The following is a 26,634-nucleotide window of genomic DNA, read 5'->3' on the forward strand; positions in this document are numbered from 1 at the left end:
CGGACTGTTCACAGCTAAACTCACTTTTATCTTGTTCTTATGGAAGAAAAAAGACATAGAAGGAAGAAACTAAAGAGTGTATTCATATGCGTCTGAAAAAATAAAAACAATTTCTTGTTTGTGTAGAATCTTTGTTGTGGATTTTGGGAGCCTTCTTTTCTTTTCTTTTAGAAAATAAGGCCACACAATGTTCTTTTTTTTTTGACGTGGACATGAGCACATTTTTTTTATTTCCTTTGCCATTTTTGTCCTTCGTAGTTTGCCGTAGATGTCGTGTTGCCTGGAGACGGCGGAAACGTTTGGGAGCAGCGATGGAGAAATATGAGAAAATCAAAGTTGTTGGAAGAGGAGCTTTCGGGTAAACTCATAGTTTACTTTCACGCGTTAGCTTATTTGTTTTGCACACTTTTTGTCTGTCTTAAAGTACGACGCTGTCAGACACGAAAAAGAAGTTCGTAATTCCGTAAGGGCTCAGTTTTCCCCCACAAATGTGAAAAACGAAATCGTCCAACGTCAAATATGCGTGAAGAAGACGACGAAGACGATGTAGACAAGGAACGAAGCTCTGAGAATAAACAGTTTTATTTAACAAATAATGTTAAGAACTCACCTTGGGTCCCCCTATTTAGCACATATGTGTCATTTATATGCATGTACAGTAAAGTTATTTGTCACTGACCGACTGAAGACATTTGTAAAACGTTACGGTAAAAAGTTACCAAGTTAACGGTTACTAAGTTACTAAGTTAACGGTAAGTTAACGGTATGTAATGATAGTTGCTGCCTAAAAGCTCGGAAGGTGAACTTTTACCTGTTTATACTTAATGCCAAAGTCACTTTTGCTTTGTGGCCTTTTATTTTTTATTTTAAAATGTAACTATAGCCAAACTGTTAAAATGAACTTAGGCTAGTTAGCAGCTACAAGGTAACATCAGTGGGTGGTGAATATTTGATGTCTGTGCTCTGCATTGATTTGAGATATCAGGGGTAAATCTTTGTGATAAAGCTTCATTTCTAAAGGTTTAGTAGATTAAACAACGTTTAACTTATTAGTAATTAGTTCACTCATGCTTTAAAGGTCAATTTTAAACCATTAAATACAACAGGTTTCCAGATTTTTGTAAAATTGCTAGTTACCGTCTAGCATGGCACTTTGATAGCACCTATATTTAAAATCAATTCTATGTCATGAGTTCTCAACCCGGGCCTTCAAGCCCCCCGTTTTCAAACTATCCCGGCCCCACACACTGCTGTTTGCCATGGTCAGGTGTGTTTGGTTATTAAGAAGCTGGAAAATACCAATTCGCTTTTTCTTACCCCCAAATGTACCAATGACTGCCCAACTGTAGGTACAGTTGAAGACCTGACTTCGAGGGCATATCGATATCATCCATTAATGCGTTATCTGTAACTGCTATCCTGTTTATGGGCACAGGGGGGGGTTTGAGGCTATCGCAGCTTTTGTTAGGCGATAGTCTGTTACACCCTCAGGGCCAACACAGAGAGACATACAAAGACAGAAAACCATTCACAATCACACTCAAACCTACGGGAAATTTAGAGAGACCTGGAGACACATCCAATCTTTCTTTCTAGCACTAACCACTAATCATTATTATGCCACCCAGTAAAAGAAGCAAAGGGAGGCAAACACGACTATACTGGGGGAACAAACAAACAGTTTCATTGATCATATGGATCGCTTTGTACGTGTTTGGACTGGGGGAGGAAAATCTAGCAACACGACTGATTCAGTCGCACTGCACTTTCATTTTCACATATTTGTTTTTCTCGTATAATACAAAGTCGTGTCCTTTGATCAGATACTGCTTATCATCACTCAGTCTAAACCGCCTTATCAACCTAGGAGAGGACAAAATCTATAAATCTACACATTTTTTTTTTCTGGTGTCAGGATCGTTCACCTGTGTCGCAGGCGCAGTGATGGGGCCTTTGTCATCTTGAAGGAGATCCCAGTGGAGCAGATGTCACGAGATGAACGCCTTGCAGCTCAGAATGAGTGTCAGGTGCTGAAATTGCTTAACCACCCAAATATCATAGAGTACTATGAAAACTTCCTAGAGGACAAGGCCCTTATGATAGCTATGGAATATGCACCAGGTAAGCTTACGCTAATATCTTATTTCATTAACCCCATGGTGTTTTGTTGTAGGGGTCCATTCTATTTTTTGTTTCCATGTCAGGTCTGGGAATAGCACTTCATAATAATGTGATATGATGATGTTTTGAGTAACAATGTGATTAGGTAACTCTTATGTTAAGTAAGGTATAATGTATAAGGGGCAAACTCTATGGTAGTTATAGACACAGTTAATAAAACAATGTATTCAGGCTATAAATATTAAAACATTTAAGAAAGCGTCTTAGATCTCCTAAGTTGGTCAATCGCAGATAGATGTATAAAAGGATACATTAGTATTTTGTGGATCCAAATTCACTTTAATTCTGACATCTACATTTCATCTATGCACAGCAACAGCACATGTAGTGTTCTTTAAGCCTGGTCAATCAGTTGCCTATTGGCTTTGATACAATCATCTGACTGTCATTTGGTAGTAACTTGAAGTCATTATGATGGATTGAACACAGTATTATTTAATTTTTCTTAATCTGTGCAGGTGGGACCTTGGCTGATTACATACAGAAGCGCTGTAACTCTTTGCTGGATGAAGACACCATCCTTCACTTCTTTGTACAGATCCTACTTGCCTTGTATCATGTTCACAACAAACTCATTCTGCACAGAGACCTAAAGACACAGAATATTTTACTGGACAAGCACCAGATGATTGTCAAAATCGGTGACTTTGGCATCTCCAAAATCCTCGTCAGCAAGAGCAAAGCATACACAGTGAGCTGTTTCCCCCTTGGTTTGGAACTGTAATTACTTCAGCAACTTGTCGTGATATGGTGCCTTCTAACATGTGCTGGCAGGGAATTAATGCTTCATTTTTCACTTTGCAGGTGGTCGGGACTCCATGCTACATCTCCCCAGAGCTCTGTGAAGGAAAGCCGTATAATCAGAAGAGTGACATTTGGGCTCTAGGCTGTGTACTCTACGAGCTAGCCAGCCTTAAGAGAGCATTTGAGGCTGCTGTACGGACGTTTTGTCTTTACAATAACACTTAAAATGTACAATATGTGAAATATTAATGTTTGCAGCAAGTTACAATCCTAACAACCATCAGAGCCACAGTGTCCACCTTGGGAGACACATAATTTCTTATATTGTTGAGGTGTTTGATATTGACATGGTTCAAATCGTCTTACCTGCTTTCACTACGTATTCTACAGTGATGTATTAATGTGGCAGTGTTATTTGTTTAATTTGTAGGGGATTGGGAATTATCTTATATTTCTAAATCCTTTTGGTTTTCTTTCAGAATCTACCTGCTCTCGTTCTGAAGATCATGAGTGGCACATTTGCTCCAATTTCAGACCGGTACAGCCCCGAACTCCGACACCTAATTCTCAATATGCTCAATCTGGATCCATCCAAACGGCCTCAACTCAATGAAATAATGGCTCTTCCCATATGCATCAGGCCTCTGCTTAATCTCTACACAGATATAGGCAGTGTCAAAATGCGCAGGTGAGCCCTCTACTCATAAGTAATGAGAAGATGATTTTTATGAGACATGAGAAATTTATTTGAGACAAAGGTTTTTAATAATTAAGCAATTAATTTCTATTTCTATACAAAAATCATCTCATCTTGCATTTTAAATGTTTTTGTCAGAATTGAGAAACCACTTTCTAGTGTTCAAAGTGGTCCAGGCAGTAGACCAGGAGGGAGAGTTCCTACCAACAGATCCAGAGGTGAGGCTCATCACAAAGTACCTGTAACAAATTACTGATTGGGGTACTTTAATCATAAATCTGACTCTTATCTCTTGGACTAAAACAGATGGATCAGTTGGCTTAGGCTCAGGAAAGGTGCATTCCCTCCCCCTGTCTTCAGTGTACACATGGGGTAGTGGCATCTCATTGCCTCTCCGCCTGCCAATGCTCAATACCGAAGTACTTCAGGTGTCCCTAGGTCGGACTCAGAAGATGGGGGTCACCAAGTCAGGCCGTCTGATTACATGGGAGGTCTGTGTAATATTTTATAGTTATTAATATATTTGTTTACAAGTTGCTTCTATTACTTGTATGAAGGAATAAAGGAAAAATTCATTCAGTAACATGAACTTACTGTCATGTTACTGGGTCACCTCCTTGGTCACCTTGTTGATGAACAAAGGTGTATTTTTTCATATTGCCACAGACAACTAGCCAAATACAGTTGATATGTTTCTTGTTAATATACACGTCAAATGCACCTTAATACAACATAGTGGTCATAGTGGCGTTGTTGTACTAGACATACATTTTTATATTTTTAATTAAAAGAATTCATGGTTAAGCTGTTTTAGCTGTGTATTGTATTAACTGCAAAAAAGCAGATTTTACAAATCACATTTCACTGTCAGACCCTCAGAGCTTGTAGACTCTAAGACCAAATTACAGAGGGACGTACCATTGCAGGTGTGGCAGAAGTAACAATTTCTTTCAGCATTTGCTCTGGTACTTCAAGTATAAAAACCATCCATTCATTATCCAACTTATCATGTTAAGTGTTAAATGAGACAGGCTAGCTATTTAATAATGACATGACAAATTGATGGTTTTTAACAGTGAATGTTTTCCTTTGACATTTATTGTTGCATTTTTACTCTGTTGAGGCCATAAAAGCAAAGTATCCTTTTTACCTTACACCAATAAGCATGTATTGTCACAGGCTCCATTGGTTGGGTCCGGTGAGGCCAGTTTGCCCGGTGTGGTGGAACAGATGCAACCTCAATTCATTTCCCGCTTCCTAGAGGGCCAGTCTGGAGTCACTATTAAGTCTGTGTCCTGTGGTGATCTCTTTACCACCTGCATGACAGGTTTGCTGATCATTCCTCTTTGGATAGCAATCAGAAAGATCACAGCCACGTCCATTCAGCCTAGAAAGGAGATCCACTATAGGAAATCAATGTTTATTCTCTGCGTTCTGCACTCGCATATACTGCACAACATGACGGTAAAACTCCGAGGCAACATTTGAGCATATACTGTATATTAAAGTGTGGTGACAGTCAGCCCTTTTTCCACATCAGATAGTGTGAACCCACATGGAAAATAAACCTTTCCATGCTTGCTTAGCACTTTGGAACTACAGTTTTTCTTGAGCTTTAAACTGTAGTACAGTGTCAGTCAGTGTGTTTTAGGAGGCTGTCATCAGTCTGCATAGCATTGCAAAGCAGATAAACCAGGATTAAAAACCCTTCAGCTAAGTTGCCTCTCTTTTATCACGGTTCACTGTGGTGATGCAGATTAGTATTTACTAGATAGGGATTAGAAGTATTCTGTTGGTCTAAATAAAAATACACCTACTCTCATTTACTAATAGTACCTTTAATCCCTTCTTCTAAATATCAATTTGCAGACAGGGGTATTATCATGACGTTTGGAAGTGGGAGCAATGGCTGTTTAGGACACGGTAACTTCAATGATGTAACGCAGGTAAATGTTTACCCTTTAAAGTAAAATAGTTGAAGGCCACATTCATATTAAATGTACAATTGCTGACCTGTTGATCAGATATACTTAGCTAAAAGAATATTCAACTGTATTTGTCTAAGCTAGATGTACTTAATAAACTGACAAGTGTGAATTTCATAAAAATGCAACCTATAAATATTTTACTAATATTTCTAGTATTTCTACACTAAGTAAACAGATCTTCAGCCGATCTGGTCACTACTTACAGTGCTTTGGGATTTACAGTACAATATTCCAAACCATTCTCCCATCTGGAACTAATGCAGTGAGCATTAATACACCAATGTGTCTAATAAATATATGTTTAGCAAATAATCTGATTCCAAAAATTATTTTTTAGGGTCTTATGCATGCTGTCATATGCATTTCTTATGAAAATATGTGAGAAAAAGCCAACCATAAATATTATCAATAGTAATTAAACACATTACACACACTGTATTCAAATTTAAATTGGTACCATGTAGAGGTCATACTTATCTAAATGTGCAAAAGTTTGGACCCTGGCCGAAAGGAATCTATAAAAAATGAACCAGAACTCTAGTACCAGGATCCTTCATCCTTACAGATATCTGAAAGTGTGTCAAAAACATTACAGTGCTGACATTTCTGTGCTCTCCTTTCCCTTTTGTACTCAGCCCAAGATAGTGGAGGCCCTCCTGGGCTATGAGCTGATTCAGGTGTCTTGTGGTGCTTCCCATGTTCTTGCTGTGACCAATGAAAGAGAAGTATTTGCTTGGGGAAGAGGAGACAATGGTATAGCACCTAACTCATGACAGCATTGTCTCAGCATGCAGCTTAATTTTTGAGTCTCTGTCCTTGTTTCTGTTTCTCTGTATGGAAGGTCGCCTCGGGCTAGGCACCCAAGACACGCACAACTCTCCACAGCAGGTCTCTTTACCTGTGGAATTTGAGCCCCAGAGGGTGGTGTGTGGAGTTGACTGCTCTATGATTATCAGCACCCATTACAGCATTGTTGCATGTGGAAGCAACAGGTAATTACTGTATACTGTATAACACAAACTATCACCGTCACACTTGGTAAACAGTGATTGACAGGAGCTCACGATCAGCAGTGAAACATGCCTATGTTTGTGTTGAATGATAAGAGAAGCCTCTTTATGATTTCCAAGAAGGATCCATTTTGATGCATTTTGTAAAAGCATTCTTCTGTTTTCAACAACCAATTAAATGTCTCCTCCTATCGGCTTACTGTATACGATAGACCCATTCATGAGATGAGGGGGGTTAAAAGTAAAAAAGAAGAGAGATAGTTTCCTGTTTTTTTTTGTTTTGTTTTTCCGTCCTTTCGGCTTATCCCTTGAGTTCAGGGTCACCACAGCGGATCATTGTCTGCATGTTGATTTGGCACAGTTTTTACACCGGATTCCCTTCCTGACGCGACCCTCCCCAATTTCTGCTGGGCTTGGACTGGCACTGCACAGCTGGGGAGCGGAATGGGCTGTTCAGTGTCAGTTCAGGTTCTTGCCCAGAGACTATTTGACATATAGTCGGGACCGGGGATCGAACCACTGACCCTATGGACCTGTGAGACAGCCTTCTCCTAAAACCATTCCTTTATTTTATAAGGTTTACGAAAGGATGGAGAGTGTAAACAGTGCAGATTCAAAATCTGTAGCTCAGCAGAAACTCCTGCATATATACAAATGTATACACACACACATACATATGTATGTGTATACACACACACACACACACACACACACACACACACACATATATATATATATAGTTCAGCATTAACAAAGACGTATCTCTGTTTTGAATAAGTAGATTTTTGTTGTTGTTGTTAGATTTAACAAGCTTGGTCTGGATAAGATAACAGCTGGAGAGGAACCAAATCCCTCTAGTCAGGTGGAAGAAATCCATTCTTTCACTCCCGTTCAATCGGTGCCACTCAACAATGAGAAGTTTGTTTACATTGATATTGGAACAGCTCATTCTGTTGCTGTTACAGGTAAGGCAATTCTCAATATTATTTGGTCAGGTGAAATTTTTGCAGCAGACTGGTTTGTAGCAGTGCATGTATGTGTAAGTGACCAAAATATTTTTGCTCAAAGGATTTGTCACTCACATCTCTGCCACCAAATGTGCAACACTTCGCAGTACTTTTATGCTCATTTCTTTCCCCAGAAAGGGGTCAGTGTTTTACTTTTGGCAGCAACCAACATGGCCAGATGGGTTGTAGCTCCCGTCGTAGCAGCCGTGTGCCCTACCTTGTGCCTGGACTGCAAGATATCGCCATGGCTGCTTGTGGAGACGCGTTCACCTTAGCCATTGGATCTGGTTAGTAGAGGGGACTTTTTGGGATAATTTGACCAAAATGTGTAACATATAGAAATGTACTGACAGCCAATTCCTGCCTGACTGTGCCTTTAGAAATGAGTTGAGATCACTTGTATGGATGTACAGTAGTTGCAGAGGGTCTTAAGAAGTTGGGGGTTTTATTGTCACAGCATGCAGAACGTTGCATGACTTAGAGTTATACAAATTAACAAACAACGGGGTTTGTCTTAGCTTTGAGTAGATGTAACATGTCTCAGATTACCTGTGGTTTAGCTGCTTTGTTAGGAAAATGGAGAATTTAGGGAAAGTCAGCACATTGTGTCTTAATGCAAATCAAACGGTCTGTGGGTTTTGTCACTCAAAAAACCTTAATGTCTCTGCAAGTTTACTTTGATGCCAAACTGAAACGCACTGTTTTAAACCAATGCTCACAGGGAGTGTATTGTGTGCTGGGAAGAACCAACAATGCAAACTACACAGGGGTTTCGACTAATGGGCCAAACAGACAAAAAACGTTTCTACAATCCCTTAAATACATGTGTTAACAGATAGGTAACAGATGTGTGAGTCTGTGTTTTTGTGCTTGTGTGTCTCTAACTGTGCTTTGTTCTGAGAGTTAAGGGTAAAATGGTAAAATGTCATATTGTACCAGTGACTGGCTCCCTGGGGAACAAGCCGGCAGTGGCAGCCATGCCTGGAGGTTTTCTTTGGTAAAGACAGTCTTTGTTCAGCTCTGACTTCCTACGGATTGAGTCATTATGGTGCCACTGCAGGAGAGTCAGAGCTGTCAGTAAAAGATTTGTTTGGATTAATGGATCCTGGGGGTCTCACTCAGAATTTTGAGAAACGCTGACCAGCTTCTTCTTCTTCTGGTTTTCACAGAAGGAGAGGTGTACACCTGGGGAAAAGGGGCCCGTGGACGGCTTGGCAGAAAGGAGGAGAACTCTGGGATACCAAAGGCAGTGCAGCTTGAAGAGAGTCACCCATACATGGTGACATCAGTGGCTTGTTGTCATGGCAACACTCTTCTGGCAGTGAAACGTAATATTTCACTTATTAGCCTTTGTTAACAAACACTGTGTGATGTTGGGATGTGCTGAGATCTAACAGAGAGGCCTAATCCCCAGATGAAAGACAGGCTGAACTTGAGAAGAGCTTCTCTTCACAATGCTAACAGAGATCCATGTAGAATAGTAAAAGGACTCATTTGTAAGTTTGAAAGCTCATTCACCAAAGACATGAGTATAGCTTTGTTGATCGTATGTTATGTGTTAAGGCTTTTCTTTTTTTTTTTACTTCAACAAACAGTCCACACACATTTTTGCATGGACAGTGCAAAACCGGCTAAAGTAGGATTAAAACCTCCTTGTACAGTCCAAATTGAGCAGAGTTGCAGATTTAGAGAAGATTAAACATAACCACAACAATCTAACAGGTAACCGAGATAATGGTGATCTTTGCTGCTGTGTGACCTAAACCATGTGACAAGGATCTGGACAAACACTGAGGGTTTAAAGACATGCTAATGTGTGAGAAGTTTAATTTTATTGTTATTAGTAATTTAACTAGGATTTTCCTTCCATTACCAGTTCCCCTTTATAAGTAGAGCTGCTTCTTTACTAACAACAACAAACTCACATTTAGATGGTGAGATTACAAAGGTGAGTCACAGTCAAGTGTTTTGCAGACTTTTGTTAGTGACATATACAGGTGTCAGCTGTATAAATGAAACTGATAGTTTTGTGTGCACATGTGGAAACCTTTGAAATTACGGCTACATTTTAATAGGATTGAGTGCAGTATTTCAACGTTCCGTCTGAAGTTTTTGGCCACTATCAACAATATGGAGTATCATATTTACGATCTTGATTTTGTTTGCTCTCCTGTACAATCATTCCAGCCAATGGTTTCACACTATTCTACTGATGAACACATGGAATTCATTTTACTCTTTGTCAGTGGTCACGTTGTGTTACATCAGTTGTTTTGATGAGAACCAGTGAATGAAAATAGACTGTTTAGAAGAAAAGTCTATGGGGTCCTGTTATTTCTTAGTAGGAAGGAGCTGGTCTAAAACATCCTTTAGAATGTCACCAAACAGTAAAACCTTTCAGCACTTCTGTCACACTACAACTCATTATGGATGTAGCGAGAGAGGACATGAAGTTAGTTAGTGTGAGAGAAGAGGATGCAGAGGACAGGGTCAGATGGAGGCAGATGATTCAGATGATGCGACCACTGAAAGGGAACAGCCGAAAAGAAAAGAAGAGTAGGTTTAACCTAATAACTGTTATTTTGATTTCAGCCCACTTATTACAATTCAGTTTTATTTCTTTATAAAACATAAAACATTTTATTCTCAACAAAACAAAATAGCTCAAGATACAGCATCATGTTCTAGTACCGTACTTCCCCATTTTTTGTAATTGTTGCTTGAAAAATTAAGCTTAACTTTAAACTTTATAAAATACTTTTTAACTTGTTGGTGAGTTGATTAATCATACAAGCTTTATAGAATTTTGACCATCTTTACACAAGAATGATTCAGGATTTTGTTAACGTGAATGTTTGTACTGCTTTTGTACTGGAGCTGAAAACCTTACTATTAATAATGAACTATTAATAATAATAAATACAATTGATAATAATAAATAATTAATAAAACAAGACATTTGAAAACTTCTACTATCATGTAAAAGTGGCAAATCCTGGCATGCGGAAAACAGTAAATACTTTGCATTTTTACTGAGAAGTTACTCAAAGAAATTGATTATAAAAACACACTTTATATAACAACTGATCGGTTAATTGACTCCAGCTCTACTGACCCTCGTCCTTTGTTTCATGTTGTTTCAGCTTTGCTTGAGGAACCTGTCCCAAGATGATGTAGTCCCCAAATCCACTCAGCAGTTGTCATGAAGTCCAGCAGTGGCATGAGGTGAAGGAGAGTTTGCTTCGAAGAACTCTTCCCATCTGTGCTGCACTTAAACGATTCCCTTTCATACTGCAGCTGCGGTCACTTGGTCTTCCTCTCTATTTTTTGTTTCATTCTGTGCCTTGATATCATGGAGCATGACACAGAAAAGGTCAAACCTGACTGTTGTAGCAGGTGTATCTCACTGCCTCACACTTAAAGGAATGCTGTAACACTGTTGCTGAATGTGGATTGCAGAAAGTCAGCTTTCATGTGGCAAACTATTGTTCTCTTTCACTTGCATGGTTAGCATGATAAACAACAGAAGCAGTCAAACTTTGAGCTCTCTTAAGCAACTGGTGAATGAGCTGATACAATGCACACAAATTAAAAGAATTAAGCCACTAGAGAGTTCACCATTTGGATGAACCAAACACATTCATCTTGATCATGCAGTCAGTGGTTACATTGTGCTTTATTGGATTAGTCCTCCGCTACATTTGTAACTTCACAGCAGTGTTCAGACCAGATAACGACATGTTGTTCAGTGTTAGACTGAATCAAGCGTTTAAGACGCATCGACTCCTTTGTTCACTCATTCACTGCTCCCTATAGAATCAACACACAGGAGTGTGTAGTCAGCGGTAAATATTATTAACCAGAGGTAAAACAAATATTACTCATTTATGTTGTGGCATTTACATTTACAGGAAGGCAGAGCAGTTGTCCACCAATCTCACAGTTGTTGGTTCACATGTTGAAGTGTCCTTGAGCAAGACACAGTGAGTGGTGTATGTGTTTGTGATTGTGAGTGTGAATGGGTGAATAAGAAGCAGTGTAAAACGCTTTGAGTGCCAATAGTTAAAAAAGCACTATATAAGTGCAGACCATTTATATAGTAGGTGTAGGGATAATATTTTCTAAATTTTAATTGTACATATACTGTAAATGTGTAAACTGTGTTAATAGTAGGACAGAAACTATTGAAGGGACCCAGATCTGCCAGATTAGACTTCTAGTGAAAACTTTGAAGTGTATTTGCATCAGAAAGTTGTGTGCCTGCTGCAGACACTACTGTTCATGTTCTGTTGTGTGAGATTTTGGATTCAGTGTTGGGACACAAATGTGTACCATATATTAAATGTTATGGTTTACATATTGTGCAAAGTGCATTTACAGGAAGACCTAATATTGGAAATAATATACAATATTAGAATACTTAGTATTTTCAAACGTACTTAAAGAATCAAAAGTAAAAGTATTCATTTTGCAGAATAGCTTATGTCATATTCATATAATTAGTAGCTCGATTGATGCGTATATTACTTTAATGTAGTAGCTGGCAAAGGAGTTTTTTATTCTGAGCTATAGCTTAGCCTGTTATATACTGTGCATCCTTAAATATAAGATTATTATTATGCTTTGTACTGATAATCTTTAAAGTCGCAAATCTTAAATTAATACAGTCAAGTATTTCCCTCTAAAAATTGCGGACTAGAAGGGACAATCTTGTACAATGGTACAATGTACCACAAGATTGCAGTACTCAGTGCCTTGAAATCGTAAGAACTAAAATGTGTGTGTGTATTACTTTACCTCAATTTTTTCAAAAGGATTCCAGATCTCGACAAGTGTATCACGACTGTGAAAGCTGACATTAAAATAAAAACTATATTTGGCACACAGTGATTATACCTTATTTCACATGTGTTCACACCTTTTTTTTTAGACATGGATCTTCTCCATTGTTGTCTTGTGCGGTGATGTAATGATGATGTAATCCGGTGGCAATATAGCAGTTGAAACCTGGTCTAAATATGTGGTTGTGTTCATTTTTCCTGTCTTGAAACGATGTGGAGTTGTCTGTTTTTAGCAGTGTTACATAAATCAAATTCAAATTTTTGTTGTATGTAGATCATATTTTAACATGGACCACAGAACATATCCTAAATCTTGAGTTTGTGCGCTTGCTTTTGCCACCAGGGGGTGTTAGTCACCGCTGTGTTGTAGGTTTTCATCATCTAAAACCACATGCTACAGTCAATGAGTTTTATTCTCTTGATTTTGTGTTAAACCTAACAACCAAACCCTTCACCCTCAAGTTTATTAATGAAATGCGAAAATAGATTTAAGTGTTCCGGTTTCAGGCGCCGTGAAATAAATCGCCAGAAATCTACAGGTATGGGAGACAAACAGCTTATCTGATTGAAGGCCACTGTAGCCAGACAAACAGCGCAATTAAAGATCCTTAACGGGAGATGGGAGGATAAAATGGTGTGAAGAGAGGAAGCTTCAGCTTCTTGACTCCTCCTTGCTTGAAGGAGGAGGCGGGACTCGGCGCACCTCAACAGACGGAGGGGTTATGCGTTGTGTACAGTGTCAGCACTGCATCCACGGCGGGACAGAGGCGAGAAGGACACAGCAGCACCGGCGGCTAAAATAAAAACGCCGATCGTGCAGCGAGACCAGGGTCTAAGAACGAATCCGTGACCAGTTTTCTAGCGTTTCCTGGACGGTGTTGTGTCGTGCGTCTGTCAGCTTCCAGTCGCACGGGGTGCAGAAAGAAAAGCTGGGGAGGACTCGTCTCCTCAAACCCCGATCGCTCGTTGGCGGAAGGGACGTGATATGCACCCTCCATCGGCTTGAACGGCTGTGCAGCTGAACAGCTCCGTTTTGTGGAGGTGGGGTTAGCAGATACTCTGAAGGGACATATCTACCTTTAACCTGCAGCGGAAGGCCCGAGAAACAGTCACAGCGATGCCCGGTTTTGATTACAAGTTTCTGGAAAAACCAAAGAGACGCTTCCAGTGTCCACTCTGCAGCAAGGCGATGCGGGAGCCGGTCCAAGTGTCTACCTGTGGACACCGGTTCTGTGACACCTGTCTGCAAGAATTCCTAAGGTACGGTGTGTGTGTTTGTTTGTGGACAAACACAGATAGACCCACCTCTCTGAAGGCGATACCGAAGGCTACAGCCGTGTCTAGTTTCGGTCGAGCAACAGTAAATACAGGATATGTAGGTGTTTGTGTGCGCGCGCCCCCTTCACCTTTCCTCAACTGGGATTTTAGTCTTTTATGTCACAACCGCACAGTGCTGTGACACAAGATGTGGCCTGGAAAACAGGTCCTGGTTTTAGCCCGTCTTCTTTTAGTTTGAGGTCCTTAATGTCGTCTCAGCTGTGCGCAAAAAACAAAAGTGAGGAGCCCTTTGTTGTATCAGTCATGCAGGAACAGGTAGATCATGCTTTCACTGTATAGACAAGGCTCAGATCAGGGGGTTGCTGTGGCCACATAACACAACAACGCACGCAAAATGCAAATGATCCATAAGTTGCTGTTTTGGGAAAAATGTATGATTTTTATTTTTTTTTTTCTAATCACAGTATCCGGTCCTATTTGTGTCCTGCAGAGGGCCCTTGTTTCCTGTTTCTGTCTGTGTTTTTGCCCCCGGGACGGCTGAGTCTGCCTTGTGTGTGTGTGTGTGTGTGTGTGTGTGTGTGTGTGTGTGTGTGTGTGTGTGTGTGTGTGTGTGTGTGTGTGTGTGTGTGTGTGTGTGTGTGTGTAAGGGAGTTCAGAATTAGACAGATTCCTTAATTAGTGTCAGGGCACTTGGGGGATTACATGGAGACCTGTCACTTTGGGGTCTGCAGCCTCATCAGAAAGTCTGAACAGAAGCTACAGCTGTAAACAGATGTGTAAACTGATAGGATGCGCTGAATTTTACTTTTAATACCAACAACAACTCACCTGAACATCATACATTTTTTGCTTTACGAGCTTCAACTGATATCTCTGGTTTTGTGTGTGTGTGTGTGTGTGTGTGTTTTTTTTTTTCTTTGCATGTGAAACTTTTGCTGTTGACCTTGTGGGACTTGTGTAAGCTGTTAGTCATTCTCTGTGGACTCTCCACTGTCCACTCACCCCAACCGGTCAAGGCAGATGGCCGCCCACCCTGAGCCTGGTTCTGCTGGAGGTTTCTTCCATTAAAGGGAGTTTATTCTCTTCACTGTTGCCTAGGGCTTGCTCTAGGGGGGGATTGATGGGTTTTCTCTATAAATCTTCCTAGTCTTGACTTTTTTTCTGTGCCTAGAGATGACTTGAAAAAGACTTGGTTTTTCCCTGTCTTAAATTACAATAAGTGGAATATTTTTGAAGCATTGATTAGACAAAAGAGAAACAGCAATTTGAAGATGTGCCACCCCCCTCTCTGTTGTTTAAAAGGCAAAACATTTAACAAATTATAGGAGAAAAGATGAATCCTCAATGAGAAATCACATCTCTGCTTGTAATCATTTAAATGTAATATAAAAATGTCATTCATACATGCCTACAATAAGCTGTGAATGAAAGTGCCCGTTGACACACAAAGTAAATGCACTGTTGTTTTTACAGTCACTGAGTCATAGAATAAAGCCTCTGTGTTGTTGACATGTGACGCAGGTCAGAGTTTCAGTGATCATATAGAAAGATAAAAAGAGACGCAACAAAATTTGCTTACTTTTGTTTGAGACAGTCTGCGGAGATACAGTTTCCATGCCACTTAACCTCAAAGCCTTCAAGTTCCTGACTATAGTTAAATATAGCATTTCATTAGTTGCATTCAGTTTTACAGCTTAAATAAAAGCCGTAGTTTGTTGGTGTTCACTTTTACTACTGAGATATGAGCGTAACCAGCCTGGATGAAGATATTAAAATGTCTTCAGTTTTACCTGATGAAACTTGAAGGCACCCTGAGGGAAACATGCAGGCAAATACAGTATAGCTTCTTAGAGAGCAACACTTGCTTCTCAGGAAAGAGGAAGATCTTATCATATCCAATGTTGTAAGGAAAGAGGAACATCTAATCGTATCCAATGTCGATCTCATATCAACTTGTCTTGTGTCAGACAGCCAGGAGAAAGGGGAAGATGTGGATTAATTTGCTGAATACATTAACCACTGCGTCGTGAGTTCCTAGTTACTGCCTTGAGTCATCAGGAAGGAAACCCTGGCTCACCAAAAAGCAGCAAATTGCATCTGGGTGAAACGATGAAATTCAGATGAACAAAGAGAACGAGGGAGGAACAGCAATCATTGGTGATCAATGAGTTTGGCCCGACGCTTTTTCTGCCTCATCCTGCCCACCTCCGCGATCATCCTCCAGTTTATGCTCTTTATTTACTCCCACAGACGAACTGAATTTAAGTAAAGTTTCCCAATTTCTGAAAGTTTTTAGTTGAGTAACTGTGTGCTTCTGATGAGTAGGGGCGTCAGTGCAGACGTGAGGCTTTTTCTTCATGTCTGACGCACATGACCTAAAGATGTGGGACTTAAAGAGATATGTACGCGACTGTGCATATTTATACACCAGCCACACAATCCTACAATAAGTTTAAAAAAAATCCCATTTTCTAATGGATACCATGAATTAAAGAATCACTTTGGAACCATTATTAATGGTTAATAAATCATTTACTAATGCCTTGTTTAAGCACTTATATATGGCCAAACATCTCTTTTATGATCAAGATGGTGCAGGAAGTTTGTAACTGCAGATTTAGACATTATTGTACATCTCTGTACAATAATGTTCACATTATTAGTTCCTGTCCCACGTTTCCAGCAGATATAAGTTTAAATAAACATATATTAGCAGTAGGTAATGTGTCGGCAGCTGGTCCACTGTGACACCTAGAAGCACTGTCACCTCTTTAAATAACAGTGTGTCAGCTGAGGCCACTTTCAGCTCTCTTGGCCATTAGGAGCCTGCATCTTTTGTGAGTAGGGTTCAAGTTTATTGAGGCTGACAGACAGTAGTTAGTTATTGCTGCACCTATTGTGCAACTAGATTGATCCCGTTTTTGTAGTCATTGAAGGCTCTGCAACATCCAGCCTGGGCTTGCCAGTCAACCCTGCCCACTTTCACACTACCAGCTCCGTCCCTGTCTGCATAGCTGCTGCTGTGTTGCAACAAAGATTGCTTCAGCGTTAATCATCTGTTCTTAGGAAAAAGCTGTGACAGAATTAAAAGATTAGCTTCTAACACTTTACAGCTCTCATTTTTTATCGCTGTATAAACAAATAATAGATGGGTTGAAACACACCGGGATCGAACCAACAACTGCGAGATTGGTGGACATCCGCTCTAGCTTCCTGCGCCACAGTCGCCCCATTGTAGTATAGTAATGCAGGAATAGTTAGAAAACAAGCAGGGCAGGGGGCAAGTAGGGTCTGTCACCAAAGTGGGTCAGTGCTGCTGCCATAGCAGGTCAGTAGATGAGTGCTGTCTTACTTTTGCCGCATCTTCATCAAGCTTGAACAACCCTCTATAAGCTCTCTTTACATTTAGCCCATTACCTCATGAGATGTAACCCCTGTCCCCTAAAAATTAACAAGGCATGATGTAAATGGACACTCTTGTTTTCCCTAACCGGGACTTTGGTGAGCCCGAACTCACCGCCTCCCTGGTTCAGGTTCTTCCATCAGCCTTTTTGAAGACAAGTTCTGGGAGCTAAATATTAGCACCTCCCAGGAATTGATACTAAAATCAAGTTGCACTCACATGGGTGTAAACACATGAAAGACAGATTAAGCAAGCAGGCCAGAAATGGCCACATTTACCCCACAAGGTTATGAAAAGCTCCAGGATGTGATGCGGTTAAGTACCTTTGGTGGAAACCCACCTTTAGTGGATGGTTTTAAAGACGGATAATTGATTGACAGTACAGTAAAACACAGTTCTAATAACGAAATATGCCTTATAATCACTGTAATGTAATTCCAAACAAATATTAGTATCATTGAATGGTGTATGTTAATGCCTATTAGTGTATATTATTATAAATGTTTTAACCATTTTGCCATTTGTTACTATATCTGTTGTGTCATAGTGTATTTATATTAAATCCTCAATTTATTTAAAGAAATGGTTACTATTTTTTATTTTCAATTCTGAGGATTGGCACAATAAAGTGAAATTCCACCGAACGGAAGTCAAGGAAACACAATTTTTCGTACTTCACCCTGTCTGAGTGCTGAAAAGAGCTGATGCATGCCTCTGTGTCCACAGGCATGTTAGCATGTGATGCTAATGGACTGTGTTTCCGCCTCGGGAGGAATGTGTAAATACTCCTCAGCCGCAGCAGCAGTCCTGGAGGCTGCCCCTGCTCTGAGAGAGAGAGAGAGAGAGTCATGGGGTAAAAGCAGCAGCAGCGGCGGCGGCAGCAGCAGCGGCCCAGCCCTGCAGCTTTAACACCCTCTGGAATCAAACATGAGTCACATGCTTCAACAATTTAATGTGTGCAGACCGGGCCGGGTCTTTGTTTTAGCAACACTGCCTCTTTATTAAAGAGGAGTAAACACTTAATGATACGTAACACAATGTCCTTCGCTGTGTGAGGGCTAAGTAGGGCTTATGGCCAAGCCTCACATGGCTCATCAGTTCTAGGTCCTCTGAGCCATAGCGGTGCCATGCGATGATGTGAGTGGTGTGTCTGTGAGAATGATGCAGTGCTATGCCACAGCCATGACAGGGCTGTAAATTGGTTTGTTCGGCTCGGGGAGCTTCTTCCCATGCAGACCTCCATGTAGTCGTGTAGTGAGTACAGCGGTGCTGACTTACCCAGAGTCACACAGAGCTCCAAAGTGGGCTAATGTGAGAATATTTCACAGCTCGATTATTCACTGTCCAGAAGCCAGAGTGGTGTTATTTATTTCTTTTTTTTTTGAATGGGCCGTGATTCATTTTAGCGTAGACACAATCTGCGTGTAGTGCAGTGATGGAGGTGATACTCACTTTTTTTCTACTCCCACACTTTTGTTGTCCGAGTTCCCAGATGCACAATTATCTACACGTCTTATCTTTTACTCTTCTTCTACTAGCAACTGTTGAAATGTGTGGTAAACTTTAGTGGAAATATTAATACCACTTATTGGTTTAACCTGTTTTTTTTTTTTTTTTCATAAAGTAAAGTTGTACTTTTCCTGGTAAATTAGGAATAGTTTGACATATGTGGGGGGAAATATTCCTATAAACTTTTTTTACATGGGGATGGAAAACAAAAACGGACAATGTAGCCAGTTAGCATAGCTTAGCATACAGCCTTGAAACAGACAGAAACAGCTAGCATGACTGTGCTAACAGTCCACACACCAGCAGTTCTCAAGCTCACCCCCCATATTATTTCTGTTAAGAAAACACTTTAAGATTTAAACACTATTACGTGCTGAAATATTTTCCTGTTGGGGTGCAGTGGACTCCTGGATTCTCTCTTTATATGTGCAGGTAGGTAGGTTTTGTTATATTTAAAAACACTTGCTGTTTCCTCATGTTTAAAGGGTTTATGCTAAGCCAAGCTAGCTGGCTCCTATTCCCAGCATTGTGATTAACAGACTGATGTGCACTGATTTTGTGGTATTAAGCTTCTCATCCACTAAAAGATCTGAAAAGACAAGTGTTCAAACCTGGCAACCTAAAAGTAGTTTTTAGGAATTTCTTGATGTGGGAAAGATGAGTAGACCTTAAAGTATTAATTGAACTTATTACAAAGTTGTACCAAAAAGGTCAAATAACAGGTCTGACCTGACATGTCAGGGCTCTTTTAGCTCATCAACATTAGCATACTCTCCTTGAAATGCCAATGAATCGACTTCTGTCTCTTGTGTGTGCAGCCGTGCAGATGGATGTATTGGGAGGCTTTTTGGCCCCTGTGATGGGGTGTTTCTTAAATAGCTAAATGGAGCTGTGTTGCATTGGTGTTTAATGTTGTGTTAGTTTGGCGCTGAAGCCAGCTGGAGCTTTGTGTCTCAGTGAGTATCTGTATCGGAATAGGGCCAATGCCATGGATGGCTCATGAATGAGTGTGTGTTCATTATCATCTTCGTCTCTCAGTCCCATCACAGAGATATTCACAGTCCCCCCGCAGGTGTCCGAAAGGCTGCACGGGCATCCTGGGTCCAGATCCGGAGAGTTCGAAGGGGACTTAGTGTCCCATCCTTTTCTGACGACAAGAGCGGTCACTGAGCTGCACATAGAGAGACATTGTGTTTAGCTGAGTGAAAGCCCTCAAGCCTCCGCTCTGCACTCTAGGGCCTGTGAAGGCCTCTCAGAGATGTGCACTGAGGCTGCTGTCAGCTGATATACGAGGGTTGAAAACAGCCCAATAAATTTGCATACATTAATGCATAGTAGATCCACTCACTCAGAGAAAAAAGACAAAAAAAAAAAAAGCTTTTAGATCCAGCAGCATTTGTGTGGGAAAAGAAAACTCTGCAATCTCTTCAGTGATGTTCAGCACCTGTAAAGTCAAGAGACAAACACCAGCTACTGTGAAGCTGTGCCACCCATTCTTTCCACTTATAATAGAAGTCAATGAGCTGAACTGATTCCCGAACTTTACACATCATCACACTCCTGGACTTTGAAACTAGTGATTACAAGAGAAGTCGCTGATCTGATCGATGTTTACTTCCTGCTGCCTCAAACAGATTATGCTCTGATTTGAAATGGGAGGCACCTGTGCCTCAAACTGTCCAGGGTGATTTAATAAAAATTTGGATTTAGACTGATGGAGTTTGGTGCTTTTTTTACTATTAATAATTGAATTATTTCAGCTAAAGACTGAACTTGGATGAACATAAAAGTAACTGGAACAACACTAAAAGTCTCAGGATGAAATCTAAGCAAACAACAGAAATTTACCACAAATCATAATGTTTTATGGATGTAAGGAAATGGTTGTTGACATCCGGTTGACAGTAATTACCCATGATTGGAAGGGATAGTATGAGAAATTACAATTGAGCCCATGTGACTTTTGTTTACATGCTCTGATTCTTCTGTCACAAGATTCCTCTTTTTCCAACAGGATTTGAAGTAGTAAGTTGTAACACTTAACTACATGTTATAAGTTCAAAAATTCCTATTTATTGCCCGATAATCTTCTAAGGTAATTCATACACAGAATGTAAATGTTCTGCACTTACATAGCACTTTTCTACCTATTGGCACTCAAAGTGCTTTACACTGCTTCTTATTCACCCATTCACACTCACACACACACTCATACACCGATGGCAACTAAGTTGGGGTTCAGTGTCTTGCTCAAGGACACTTCGACATGTGACCGGCAACTGTGAGATTGTTGGACAACCGCTCTACCTTCCTGCACCACAGTCGCCCCAGAACAATTTATACCAGTGTTAATTAACAGCAGTGATCAGTTGGTATACTTCCAGCTATTTCTAAGCTAGTGCAACCTAAGCAGGTGAGAAAAAGATATACTTTACCATAAATGAAGAATAACATTTCCAAGTCAACATAAATAAATATTCACTCAAAATGGAGCAATTTCTTTAATTAAAACTCATCTGAAAGTAGCAGCAGACAACCTCAAAATTTTGTGTGGTTATTTCAAGGAGTCCTTCAAGGATTTATGAGGAAATAAGATATTAAGATACTAATATAAAGTTTTAGAACAAACAAATACAGCAGAATAATTGGCAAAAAGAATATGCATAGAGGAAACTTTGCATAACTTAAGCAACCTTTATCCTTTTCATCTGTCAATTTGCAAACACTGAAATGTTGGTTCTCTAAACGTTTCCATAGACCCCCATCACCCCAGAGGCGAATAGCTAGATGTAAGATGGCCTGTTTCAGATAATTGTGGACCCCCTCATGGGAGGACACGGAGAGGCCTTAGAGACGCAGCTGTGTTGATGACATCGCTGAGAGAAAGTGCCCTGACCATTTCACACAGCTGCAGAGGGGATGTTATCATGAGACTCATGTTGTGACAGCTGTTTGTGCGTGAATGTAAAAAAACAACAGCAGGGTGAAATTTCTCCAAAGATGCAGGCACATTTTTATTGTTATGGTTGATTTTCTCCATTGGTGGAGTGAAAGTATGCTTACTGCAAGTGTTTGGGAATAAAATTGTAGTTTTGTAGTTAAGACTTTTACATACTAAACAGTCTATTTGTTGCTTTCTTTTAGATCAAATTACTAGAAACACATGATTTAGTGGAAAATTTGTCCTTTATGTCCATTTTTTAATTAACAATTTCAAAAGTTTCTTTCCAGTTTTGCTAGTCTAATTTTGAGGTTTGGACAGTTGATTGCACAAAGAGACATCTAGCTTTGGGCAGTGGTGATGGACTTGCCCCCATATTTTTAACCAACTGAATTATCAAGGAAATAATTGGCAGATTATTCCATAATTTAAAAAAATATTAGACAGTGGCTTTTGGCTTGTTCCTTTAGGGGTTGCTACCATGAAACTTGTTCCACATGTTGATTTGGCATGAGTTTTTATGCCGGCTGCCCTTTTTATATGTTCAGCCTCTTGTAATGGGCCAGCTCTCGGTGTATCCCCTTTAGATCCAAATATCTGTCATCTGTTAGGAAGTTTATTAGTGACTCTTTATTTGAATCACAAAAAGAAATACTAAATGCTCAGACTTGCTAATTTCTGTGTATTTAAAAAAACTTGAGCTAATTTCTGTGTCAACCACAACTGTTTGTCTAGAATCAGAAACCACCCACACAACAATTTGGACGTTTAGGTAAAGGCCATTACTGCAATTGCTAGTTGACTTTATGTTTGTAGTTGATTCTTTTCAAGTTGATCGGTTTCAAAATGAAGTGTTGCATCTTGGGAGTTTTGTTTATTGCCCAGATAAAGACCAGTTTTTTGGATTTTTCAAGTATGGATTTGGTTTCTAGTGTGGGCTCCAACATGAGTGGTTTATTACAGCTTTGTTCTTCAAGGCATCTTTAGCTCAGTCAATAAAGCAGTTGGTAAGGCAGTCGTCCATGAATCAATATGTCGAAGTGTCCTTTGGCTAGACACTGAACTTCAAATTGCTCCCGGTGGGTTAGGTGCGTACCTTGCATGGCGGCTACAGACCTGATTCTACATTTCCTTTTACATATGTAGCACACAACAAGAAATTCTGAGTCTGTGTCAGATGGGTTAAATACTTTAATTAGTCCAGATAATCAGCAGTGGGTACAACAGGAATAGTTGGAAAACAAGCAGGGCAGCATCCCTCAAGGACTGTTGATGAAGTTGGCAGAGTGTCCAGTTCAACTGAGTTGAACTTTGACTGCTTACATACTGTTTCTCAGATTGAGTATCAGAAAGGCGGTTGAGCAAAAGTGTGTTTATTGTTAATGAATAAATCAACAGATGTTACATTGTCTTGCTTTAAGACAATGCAACATCTGAAAAAACAATGTTTTCTCTTTGCCAAAAACTCATTCGCTCTGACTTAATAAATGTAAATATTTGCTGGTTTTCTTCGCCAAAATTATTCATAGAGGACTAAGCAAGGAATTTGTTTAATACCTGCTGTCAGACCACCTGACCACTCTTGTTTCTTGGCCCATTAGCATTCCCAGACCTAAAACCACACAACCACAAGAAATGATTGCTAGAGCTGCGAGAGTAGGATGATCTGAGATGTAATGAACATAAGATAAGATAAACCTTTATTCTTCCTATAGTGGGGAAATTTCCATGTTACAGCAGCGGAAAAAGTGTGGAAATGTGCGTAAAGAATTTCTGCACAGAATGAAAAATAAAAACTCAATATAAAGAAAAAATCAATATTAAAAAAACATGACCAAACATGAAGGATTTTTGTTTCTGTGGAGATGACTCTGATTTTTGCATACATTTCATCACACTGGGTTAATCAATGAGTAGATCAAAGCATATTTTCTGTATATGTTTAAAAAAATGTTTACACTAAAAGATTACTTAAGAAAGCGGTCTGTCAAATAATCGATAAAGAACTGTTTTGTCATTTACAACCTAATTGAATTTAGTGTCTGTGTTTCACACGCTATAAGCATATTTAAGAGTTGCTTATAGACATGTTTTTACTTGCCTGCCTCTATAGGAGCTCCTTTAAAATCTATGTCCCAGAATTGGGGACCAAACAAAGATGGGAAAACATTCCAGCTATGCAGTGAAGCACCTTGCCCCTCACACAACAAGCATGCTGGGGCCAAGCCACCAGACCCAGCCCTGCTGCTGGACTACAGCCAATTGGCCCAGATCTGAAACGCATGGCTAGTGCTTACACGTGCCTGGGTGTGCATGCTATGTGAAACAGCTTAGCTGAAGGTATGTTTATGATATTACATACACCCTATTTGCATCTCTGCTGCACCACAAAACATATGGGCTCCTCCTGAAGTTTGTATGAAGGCTTGTAGTTTGGGAGGTAATAGCAGTTTCAGGGTTCAACAGCAGATTTTTCATGAGATGGCTCCAAACCATTTCCTTGCTCAGTCTGACTACATCTGTGCTTTGTTCCTATTGTACTAATTGCCCCCCACCCCTCAATCCCCGTCTTGTTTGTGTTGTGCACAGGTCACTGAACACAAACACACACACACACACACACACACACACACACGTTCAGACTCCCACAGAAATTGGTCCAGTTGGTTTACTGTTTTGTGTTATTCACTACATAAAATTAGGCCATCATCCTTCAAGCCCACTACTAGAGTGAATTAGTTAATTAGTCATTCTACAAAATAAATAAATGTTATGATAATCTAGTTTACTAGTTAAATGTATTTTGTCCAGCGTTTCAAATGTAGTAATTTTCTGCTTTTCATATGCATAAACTGTATCTAGGTTGTGACTTGTTGGTCATATAAAACAAGCTTAGCAAACAGTAAAAAAATGCAAATACTTAGTAGTTGCAGATATATCTACTTGTACTTGCAATTTCTCAATTAGGAATTCAACCACAAACATGTTCTGAGAAATGGTTTTGATGATGTCGTTTTTGAGTTCATCTCTCTTAATATTGAATCAAAATGTTGATTTGTGAAAGAGGTAAAGTGATGTGTGATCCAGCAGTATTGGCGCTTCCTGCCGACTTCCTGTGAGACACTGTGATGCTTTGACAGCAGCGTTGTTGGTGTTAGGGAGTAGTGTTTAGGAGCAGGCAGCTGAGTGGTCACTGCAGTGGTTGCTGAGCTGACAGGAAGGCATGTAAAGAATGTGTGTTTGAGGTCTGAAAGGCAAGCAGCTGGGAGCGAGGGGAAGAGAGCGGCTGGCTGCAGAAGCACCTGTCCTCAGTGAAAGGCTCCTCTGTAGAGGTGAACAGGTGTCGGCTAGGCAGTTAAGCCCCTCAGTTGCAAGGAACACACTCTGAATTATATAATTTATCCATAGGGCCTCATCAGTGTTAAGGTCACTGGCCAGTATTCCCTCTGCCTTTCCACCCATTTCTTTCAGAAGTGATGGCTTCCTTCCTGCCAAGGCATTTCCTCTTATCAGCTAGCTGCTTGACTGTGGTGGCTCAGTGTTTCTTTCAAGTAAACCAACTCCCTTGTGTTGTATTCAGGATCTCTGTGCCCATGAAAGAAACTAAGTGTCACATGCACAACCAGGTGGATTGTTCAGTCAGCTTGTTCAGGATGAAGGAACACTTGTTTTCTAGACTTCCACAGCTTAGCAGACATAGGATCCACTGGGCAGCTAAATATTATAGTTTTTATTAATGGATCTGACATTTTTCTTCTTGATTAACTGATTAGTCTTTTTTATAAAATAGAAGTCAAATGGGAAAAACATTTCTGCATAGTTTTCTAAAACCCAGGGTCACCCTGGGTTTTAGAAAACTATGCCGTTGACCTTGTTTGTCAGACCAACAATTCTAAACCAAAAGATGCTGAATATACTGGAAGATATTTACAGTTTGACATTTTCCCTAAACATTTTGAAATTATTACTACATTTGCTGCATATTATTGATTAAAAAACCCCAATAAAGATCTGGCTAATCCCAATCAATTTGTTCTTATTTAACCAAGTTTTTGCAGAATGTAATTAAAAACACACTACTGAGTGGCTGTTATACTGCACTGGCAGCAACGCTATAATTTAGCTGAGAGGAATAGGAAAATTGCATTTTCAGAAAGAACTTCCCCTTTATTTTGATGATTTATTCTTATTTGGAATAAGTGACATCTATATTTGTTGCTAGTTTTTCTTTGCTTCCCATCTGCTTTTATGTCCTGATTGAAAAATCTTGTCATTTATCACATTGTTGCTCCCAGCAACAGGGGCAGGTTGAAGAATTCATACTAGATGAACAATGCAGCCGAGGCGTTAAAAAACAAAGGAGGCGATTTGACGTCACCACCTCGCCTCACTGAACAAAGAAATTGCATCCACAAAGCAGAGAAGTGGACAACTGCAGGAGAAGCAGCACGGTTAGCTTTCTCACAGTCATGCTACGTGGCTACGCACAGGCCAGGGGCACTTTCTTTATTGCTTTGGACTTCATCTGCATGCATTTTGTACGGATTGAGATCGATAAGGAAAAAGCAACCCACAGCATGGCTGAGGTGTGACTGTGGCAGCTGGTAATAGTAACAGCAAGCAGCAATTGTTTGTGTGTTGTGAATTAGTGCATGTGTCTATGCTCAACATCTGCCAACTGCTCCCTCCGTCTCCTTTCTCTCACTCTTACTCACACGCACACCGAAAAAAAAAAAGCCCTCACCTTCACTCCTAGTTACCATGGACACAAAAGCACAGGAACTAAAATTGTCACTGCCAGTTATGTGCACACCTCACAGACCTGAATCAGCTTATTAACAAATTAGGCAAAGTTGCTTTTCCTGCTCACAGTTTGGTGGAAATGCCAATGAGCTAGAAGCAGAAGTTTACATTATATAACGTTTTTTTTTTTTTTTTTTTTTTTTAATACCTCAGAGTGAATGAAGCATCGACTTAAAAACCATCAATGTGAAAAGCGTTTGTGAAAAAAGTTAAGATGAGGCGAAGAAAGTGA

General features: G+C 40.0%; 2 protein-coding genes across 2 annotated transcripts in view; both read left to right on the forward strand.

Annotated features, from left to right (window-relative positions):
* Positions 1 to 269: 269 nt before the first annotated feature.
* Positions 270 to 12,513, forward strand: nek8 (NIMA-related kinase 8). Its single transcript, XM_067507345.1, has 15 exons — positions 270 to 358; positions 1,916 to 2,121; positions 2,640 to 2,872; positions 2,986 to 3,117; positions 3,405 to 3,613; positions 3,761 to 3,840; positions 3,929 to 4,113; positions 4,802 to 4,949; positions 5,492 to 5,568; positions 6,246 to 6,363; positions 6,452 to 6,602; positions 7,422 to 7,585; positions 7,762 to 7,914; positions 8,797 to 8,955; positions 10,771 to 12,513. The coding sequence occupies exons 1-15, from the start codon at positions 312 to 314 to the stop codon at positions 10,797 to 10,799; spliced, it is 2,091 nt and encodes a 696-aa protein (XP_067363446.1). The 5' UTR covers positions 270 to 311; the 3' UTR covers positions 10,800 to 12,513.
* Positions 12,514 to 13,160: 647 nt separating this feature from the next.
* Positions 13,161 to 26,634, forward strand: part of traf4a (tnf receptor-associated factor 4a) — a 37,908-nt gene continuing 24,434 nt past the window's right edge. Inside the window, exon 1 of the mRNA XM_067507347.1 lies at positions 13,161 to 13,728. Coding sequence (XP_067363448.1) covers positions 13,586 to 13,728 — 143 coding nt within the window. The 5' untranslated portion in view covers positions 13,161 to 13,585. The remainder of the gene's footprint in view (positions 13,729 to 26,634) is intronic.

The sequence above is a fragment of the Channa argus genome, chromosome 6 (assembly GCF_033026475.1).
Source record: "Channa argus isolate prfri chromosome 6, Channa argus male v1.0, whole genome shotgun sequence".
Lineage (NCBI taxonomy): Eukaryota > Metazoa > Chordata > Actinopteri > Anabantiformes > Channidae > Channa > Channa argus.